The sequence below is a fragment of the Geotrypetes seraphini genome, chromosome 8 (assembly GCF_902459505.1).
Source record: "Geotrypetes seraphini chromosome 8, aGeoSer1.1, whole genome shotgun sequence".
In the NCBI taxonomy this organism is placed as follows: domain Eukaryota; kingdom Metazoa; phylum Chordata; class Amphibia; order Gymnophiona; family Dermophiidae; genus Geotrypetes; species Geotrypetes seraphini.
In genome coordinates, this window is record NC_047091.1 from 93,606,659 (window position 1) to 93,615,279 (window position 8,621).

The 8,621-nt window shown below is 45.2% G+C and overlaps 1 protein-coding gene across 1 annotated transcript in view; it reads right to left on the minus strand.

Annotated features, from left to right (window-relative positions):
* Positions 1-5,444, minus strand: part of LOC117365488 (pneumococcal serine-rich repeat protein-like) — a 42,085-nt gene extending 36,641 nt beyond the window's left edge. The window contains exon 1 of the mRNA XM_033955964.1: positions 5,336-5,444. Coding sequence (XP_033811855.1) covers positions 5,336-5,444 — 109 coding nt within the window. The remainder of the gene's footprint in view (positions 1-5,335) is intronic.
* Positions 5,445-8,621: the final 3,177 nt, after the last annotated feature.

The following is an 8,621-nucleotide window of genomic DNA, read 5'->3' on the forward strand; positions in this document are numbered from 1 at the left end:
TGAACTACTGTAACACCAAAGATAAACTTTTTACCATGAATCATCAGCTGTCCTTTTTCATTTTTTATATTCTAAGAAGTGTGTCTTCCAATTATTTTTTATACTAGTGTATGAAATGGAAAGCTTATCTTTGAAATAAACAGGGCATCAACTATCAGTTTCGCATTTTGAAATCTAGTATATCGTATGCGTTGATCCCCCCATAATGAAAGAATTGTTTTGACCTACATAATGGATTATAAAGACAACATGTACATTTGTGTTAATCTGGTCAATATTCTAAATGATTTAACCAGCTAGAAACAGCTGCTGAATGGTTACATTTCTTCTTTGGGGCTATCTGCTACGAAACTTGTCAGAGGTATGGAGAATTTGAGCTACAAAGAACGCCTCAGAAAACTGGGACTGTTCACCCTCAAAAAGAGAAGACTGCGAGGAGATTTGATAGAGACTTTTAAAATATTAAAAGGATTTGATAAAATTGACCAGGAAACAGCATTACTTACATTTTCAGATGTGACATGGACAAGAGGTCATAGCCTGAAACTGAGCGGCAGCAGGTTCAGGACAAATGTCGGGAAGTTCTGTTTCACACAACGAGTGGTGGGTGCTTGGAATGCTCTCCCAGAGGAGGTTGTGGCAGAGACTACTGTTCTGGGTTTCAAGCGCAAGTTGGATTCACACCTTCTTGCAAATCACATTGGGGGATACGGGAAATCTGGGTCTCCAATAAGGAGCACCTAACTGGGCCTCCGCATGTGCGGATCGCCGGACTAGATGGACCTAGGTCTGATCCAGCGAAGGCGTTTCTTATGTTCTTATGTTCAGTAGTATTTAACTGGTTATCGCTGCCAAAGATTAGAGGGTAGTGTCTACATGAAAACTGGTTATTTTGGAGACATTCTGGGGTGGAATTCGCACTTGGCTGGTTCAGCATTTAACCGACCAGGATAACCACAAAATTGGAACTGCATAAAATACAGTCCTATCTTTATGTGGCAACACACAATCAGATAACTTCTGAATATTGAGTTAACTATCCATGTGTTATCCAGCATTGCACATGAGGGGCTGCTGAAAGGTTCTCAGCCCAAACAAGAGGAGAATAATGTGGAGCCATGAAAAATACAAGTTATTCCACACTTTTCTCTCTGCTACGTCCTAACCCTGCTCTGACTTCAGGGGCAGGATTGCGGCAGAGAGAATGTGCCGCTGAGGACCACGGGCAGCTGCAGGGATCGCTATAACACCAGCGAGACTGCAGGCTACCCTATTAGCCTTAAGTAGGTAAGAGTGGAGAAGGTGCAGGCTTGCGGGGGGAGCAGGCGTTCGTTTGCAGCGTAGAAAGAGTGCCTTCGCAGCAGGGGGAAGCAGGCCTTCGCGGCGGAGGGGAACAGGCCTTCGCGGTGGGGGGGAGCAGGCCTTCGCAGCAGGGAGGAAGAGAGAAAGTGCCTTCGCGGCAGGGGAGGGAGCAAACCTTCTGGGGGGAGCAGGCCTTCGTGGGGGGAACAGGTCTTCATGGCGGGGAGCAGGCCTTCAGGGCAGGGAGGCAGGCCTGTGCAAAGGGAGGAGGCGGAAGAGTTCCTTTGGCGGTGGGGAAGTAGGCCTGTGCAGAGGGAGGAGCAGGAAGGAGTAAGAGAAGGGAAGGGAGATGCCAGACCTGGGGTGAAGTGAAGGGAAGAGAGAGACCAAACCAAAAAGAGGATGAGGAAAGCAGAGGAGAAGTGCTGGACTAATGGAGAGAGGGAGAGAGAGAGAGAAATGCAAGACCACAAGGGGAAGGATTCAAGAGGGATAGATACTGCTCCAAAGTAGGAGGGCAGGGTGAAGGATGGCAGGAGAGATAGTAGGAGAAAGCCTATACCTGAGGAAGGGGATATAGGAGGTAAGGAAGAGAGAAAGAAGAAGCTGGATATGGGGAGAGATAAGATGCTGAGCATGGAGGGAGCATAGGAACAGGGACACAAGGGGGACAGTACTGGAGGGGAGAATAGGGACACAGAAGAGAGCTGCTGGATGAAAGGGTAGATGAGAAAAGGAGAGATGGTGAATCTGTTGATGGTGGGGCCCATCGCTGCAGTGGAAATTAAAAAAAGGAAAGATGCCAGACCTCCAGGGGAGGAAAGGGAAACAGAAGGGGAGGACAGAGATGGAAGATGGATGGTTAGTACAGAGAAAGAAGGAGATCCTGATTAGAAGACAACCAGACCAACATGGGAACAACAAGATTTGAAAAATGACCAGACAACAAAAGGTAGGAAAAATAATTTTATTTTCTGTTTTGTGATTACAGTATGTCAGATTTGAAATGTGTATCCTTCCAGAGCTGGTGTTGGACCGCAAACGTGAGCTAGGATTTAGTAGAGAGGAAAAGTATTTTTGTTTGTTTATTTTGTTTACACCACAGGACCAGTGTGGGTAGGAGAGGGCAAAGGGGGTGAAGAGGCTATAAAATAAACCCACCAGGATGTTTGGACAAAACCACTCAATTGGCTAGGAAAATTGAATCAAATCGAAAAATCGATTCAATAGGCTGAATTGAATCGAATCGAAATTTTTTTTCCTGAATCGGGCAGCACTATTGTATACTGCCTTTTTGTATTTTTACAACCACACTCAAAGTGGTTTACACACAGGTACTTCAAGCATTTTTCCTATCTGTCCTGGTGGGCTCACAATCAGTGGCATAATAAGATGGGGGTAGAGGGGCTGTCCACACCAGACGCCATCTTGGTGAGGGTACAGGCACCTGTCTTCCTCTCTTCCTCCCTGCTTCTTCCCCCCCCCCCACTACCACACACACATGCCCCTTCCCCGTACCTCTTTAACATTCCCAGCAAGAGCAGTAAACCCAACCTGCTGCTCGCACCAGCATCAGCTCTTCCTCTGATGTCATTTCCTGGATCAGTGCCTAGGAAGTGAAGTCAGAGGAAGAGCCAACGTTGGTGCAGGATGGGGTTGCTGCTCGCACCGGAAATGTTAAAGAGGTACAGTGGAAGGGAAGGGGCATGCGGCAGCAGAGGGCAGGGAAGGAGCAGATGGGAGTGGGAGGGCAGAGGAGGGGTGCCACCATCCCTCATCCTTGCTATGCCACTGCTCACAATTTATCAAGTTTCAAGTTTATTTGTTATTTGATTAATCGCCTATTACAATTACTAAGCGATGTACACATAATAAGCGATGTACACATAATATTCTAAAATGTACATAAAATAAAGGGTAACGTTAACAAGGGTATAAAATCATCAAAAATAAACTAATTAAAACAAGGTAAATAATATAAGAACAAGCAAACAATAGGACACAAGGGGAGGAAATACAATGTTTGATAGGAAAGAATCAACAGTTAAGGTAAAACACAAAAGGAATGGGAGGACAAATAAATAATTGAAGATCCAAAAATGATAAAAGAGCAAATGATAAAAGAGCAATTAACGTTTCGATTAGGTATTGAACGCATCTTTAAAAAGAAAGCTCTTAAGTTGGCTTTTAAATTTTTCCAAATTTTTCTCTTCTCTTAAATAAAGTGGGAGTGAATTCCAAGTCTGTGGTGCTGTTACAGTAAAAATGAATTGCCTTCGAGTGTTAATAATTTTAAGAGAAGGAATGACCTGAGGTAATGGAGGATTAAGTGACTTGCCCAGGGTCACAAGGAGCAGTGTGGGGTTTGAATACACAACAAGAGAATGACACGGGGAAAAAATTTGTCCCCATCACTGCCCTGTCCCTGCGACTGCCCTCGCCCTGTCCCCATGACCACCCCCCCCCCCCAATTGGTCTGGCACTCATCTTCTTCCCTCCACTCCCCCCATAGTCTGGCATCTCTGTCTTTCACATTTCCCTCCAGCGTCTTCTCCTCACTCTGTCTTTCAAATTTCCCTTCAGTGTCTTCTCCCCTCTCTCTCTTCCCCATTTCCTTTCAGCGTCTGTTCCTTTCCTTTCCATCACCATCTTTCCCTCTCGCCACTCCCCTTCAGTGTCTGTTCCTTTCCACCACCCTTCAGCACCCCTCACACGGTCCAAGCATCTCCCTCCTTACCTTCTTGGCGCATTTTAACTTTACAGAGTAATTTGTTCAAGCTTCCAGAGCCTGCCTGAAGTCGCGAGCGTCTGTGGGTGGAAGCTTTGCCTCTGACACAACTTCCGCCCACAGATGCATGTGACTTTAGGCAGGCTCCGGTGGCTTGAACAAGTTACTCTGTAAAGTTAAAACACGCCTGAAGGTAAGGGGGAGGGAGATAGATAGATAGATAGATGCAGCCGGTAGGTAGGAAGGAGGGAGGGAGGGGCCGCACGTTATCGGTGATTGTTCCCTCCCTTAACTGCAGGGACAAGGCTATTCACTGCTCCACGGGGCCTTGTCCTCATACCTGCAACCACTCACCCCCCCCACCCCCATTTCGGCAGCTAGCCACGGGTAACAGCCACCGTGTCATTCCTACACACAACCTCTGGGTACTGAGGCTGTAGCTCTAACCACTTTGCCACACATTTTTATGGGAGTGCCTATTTTTAAGTACATTTGCTCTAGGCAAATATACAAGAATCTGCCTGAATATGTAAATTGTTGGTTTACATACTCAAGGCACTTATAAAATTACCCCTTTTGTGGGGTTAAGCACATTAGTTTTTATGCACTCATAATAATGGAAGCAATTTTCAATTGAAATGAAGAAATGGGGAATAACGATGGACCTCCAATAAAGATCAAACTATTTTTAACCAGCATGACAGTTCTCATATTTCATTGAAGATTGAATCAGAAAATAGGTTTCAGCATTAAGCCCTTAGTTAATGGGACTATGATGCAAAATTATGCAAAGCAACTCATTGAATGCATAATAAAAAAAATACCTAACAATTTTGCAAAATGCAGTCTTTACTGAGGAGGATGCTGGGAAGATATCTACACCCAAATCATTCTTTGATAATGATTTCAGAGGAGTTCAAGCAAATCATGGTAAACCAGAAAGATGTAATAGAGCAGAATGGCAAACTAAAGAGTAATAAATCACCAGTACCGGAGGATATTCACCCCAGAGTTCTAAAAGAACTAAAAATGACTAGTAATCTGTAACCTATAATTAAAATTCTCTGCAATACCTGGCTAAATATAAGAGCTCCAGGGAGGATCCAGCAAACAACAAACTAGTGAGCCTAAAGTTGGTAGCAGGCAAAATGGCAGAAACAATTCTTAAAAAACAGAAGTTACTGTCCAAGTATCCTTATGGATAGATATTGTTTAATGGGGTAAAACCAACATGGATTTAGCAAAAGGAAAGTCTATTAGGTTTTTATGAAGGTGTTAATAACGTGGATATAAAAGTGAGCTTACTGATGTGATCTTTTGTTGGAATATTCAGCTGAGCTGAAGGAGAGCCACCAAACATCTTCCCAATGCAGCACCACGACACTGCTGACACGTGTGTGGCAGTGAAATCCATCCTCATCACCCCACCTTCAAACTTTCTTGGGGGATAGTCTCAAGGTTGTGAAAATTTCCAAATCAGTGGTGTAGTATGAAGGGGTGGTCTGCCCCGGGCGCCACATTGGTTAGGGTACCGGAACCTGTCCTCCTTTCTCACCCCCGCTCCTTCCTACACTCCCCCCCATCCCACCACATATGTGCACTCCTTCCCTTCCCTCTTACCTCTTTAATTCTCTCAGCACGAGCAGCATTACAAACTTGCTGCATGCGTTGGCATCAGTTGTCTCTGATGCCACTTTTGAGTCCCACGACTAAGAAGTGACATCAGAGGGAGAGCTGACATGACGCAGGCAGCAAGTTCATAATGTTGCTCGCACTGGGAAAATTAAAGAGGTATTGGGGAAGGGAAGGGTGCGCGCGTGCAGCAGGAGGTTCAGGATGGAGCAGGGAGGGCAGAGAAGAGGGTGGGGGGAGGGGCGCCACCACCACCCCAGACACCACACACCCTCACTATGCCACTGTTCCAAATGCATTCTCTTTTGTATATCGAGAATGCCTTGTCCTTCAAGCATGGGCCGTTCCCCCATACACTTTCCCTTTCTGTCCTGAGCCCGTATAGAGACAGAGTAGAACAAAAATCCCATAGTCAATGGTGGGGGGGGGGACATCCCAGAGGTCACCAGGGGTCACCATTGACCCCCGGGCCTTTCATTGAAGAATACTGCTATAGTGTATCTAAGGTGCTGGGATGATGCATACTAAGTGCAAATTCTAGAGTATAAGTCCACAATTGTGCATCTAACTTTTGGTGCAGGCACTTATGCTAGCTTAAAGGCTGGTGGAAACGTTCATGCCAAACTGCTGCCAGGCATGTAACTGATAGCATTCTATAATCCATACACAGAACTGCTGCCTGACATGGTGTCTTAAAAATGCAATTTTGAAGAACACTGTGAACTGAAAGTTGTTGCTGCTGAATATCATTCAGCAGGCTCCTAACTAGACATCGAAAGTATTCCTTTTGGTTTCATTATTTGTATTCTGGCGCCATCTACTGGGCTTCATTAATACACCCCTGAAGAAGGCTACCTTAGCCGAAACACAGACCGTGTTGGAGTCCAGTAAAAAAGGATTGAAAGATTCCTTGTTATGCCTGCTTTGTTCTATGTATATGTTATATATGTATCATTAATTTATATTGTTCAAATAAATTGATTGTCCCTGAAGTTGATTGACTGTGTCCCTTCCCCACTTTTTTTTTTTTGTTGTTTATACTTTAACAACTGTTTCCTAAGATTTGGGCTTAGGCCCTCTCCTGAACTCCCTTTTACTTTGCTACTGGGGATGCTAAGCCTCACCAGTCAAATAAATGGACTGCCACCGCCCCCTACTTCTTGTTTCTGGCTCTGAGTAGCATGGTGGGACTTCTTACACATGCTTTGAGCATGCGAGAGAAGTTCCGGCATGCTGCTCAGCAGTACCCAGTTCCCAGGGTCATCAGTACCCCTTCCCTCTCCTTAGGGCCAGCAGTGCAATACCTCCCCCTCTTCCAATCCAGCAACACACTTCTCTCTCATCCCCTGCCCCCCGGGTCTAGCAGCCAACCCTTATTCCTCAACCGATCTTTGCCAAGCAGCCCTCCTGACTTCTGCCCCTGAGCCATTACCACCTCTCCCATTCAGTCCTCTCACTGGCCTGGATCACCGCTGGTAGCAACAGCCCAACGATTCCTACAGGGAAACTCACAACTTTTGGCTAGGCCATGCCCACCTCCTCAATGCAACTTCCTATTTTCTCGAAGGTGGGGCACGGCCTAGCCAAAGGTCACAAGTCTGCCCTTAGGAATCAGTGGGCTGTTGCTATTCACAGTGATCCAGGATAGGATCCACACATTGGGAACCACTGCTCTAACCTACCTCAATCGCTGCCAGCAGAGACACTGCAGCAATTGAAAAGAGCTGCCCCGGGGCCCCTGTCTTCCATGTGATGCATCCTTCCCGAGCAGAATAGGAAGTTGCATCTGAGGAGGCAGGATGTATCATGGGGAAGACAGAGGCACTGGGGCAGCTCTTTTCAATCGCTGCAGTGTCTCTGCTGGCAACGATTGACGTAGGCTAGTGAACAGAAGGAAACTTGCAGGACATCTGCATTGGGTGTGCTGAGGGAAAGGTGTCGGGACACAGGGCTCCCTGGAACTGTAGGGCCATGGACAGATGCCCTGTTTTTCCCCCCAACACCCACCCCCAAAACCAACCCTGGTTAGGGGCAGAGTTTCGGCATGGATTGAGTTAGGCACCAGTATATTAGGCCAATAAAACCCTGGCCTAATATACCAGCACCTAAGTTAAGACACAGCAACTGGTGCCTAACTTGATGTAGGCACTGCTAGGTGTGATTCTACAAATGGTGCCTAGTTTTGAATGCAATTATAGAAAAACCAGCAATGCTTAAATAATTACTGAATTTGTAATCTTCGAAAAGTGCTCAGAGGTATAAACTTGAGACCCTAAATGGAGTTACACCCCACTTCATTTGCCTCGACTTCTCTCAATCATAGCGCGTTTATAAACGCCCAAATCAAACAGCGCTTCATTACATTTAAACTGTGAACTCTCAAAACTAATGCACTTATCTGCTGGATCTTACTCTCCTGGGACTTGACGTGGTTTGCTGAAAAATATTAGTTTTGTTATTTGAAGAACTGTTGATATTTTTATTGATTTGTTTAAAATGATTTATAACCCGCCTATCCACAAATCTAGGTGAGGAACAAAATAGGCCAGAAAGAAACACAAATCAGCAATACAAACAGAATATAAAACCAAAGGAAATCAAGCATTCTCAAAGCTTGAAACAAAAAATCGCTCAAACAAATATATCGTTTTGGGCTTCAGCAGTCAGTATCTGATAATCAATCAAAATTACTAAGAATTTCGATTACCGTAATTTGGCCTTCAAAATAATCTTGCAACACTGGAAGGATGCTTCTAGGGTGGAATACATAACTTGGTGGAACACTGTTTATAAAACTGCCAAGTATGAGCATGTTGCTGCAGAGAGATTCAAACCTCTAAAAAAATTTACTAAAGTATGGGAGCCATTGGAATATTATAGCCACGCGCCTGTTAATGATTGGTCTGATAATGGTGTACATCCGTAGAGGGGCATAATAAAAAAAAAGTCTAAGTCCCCT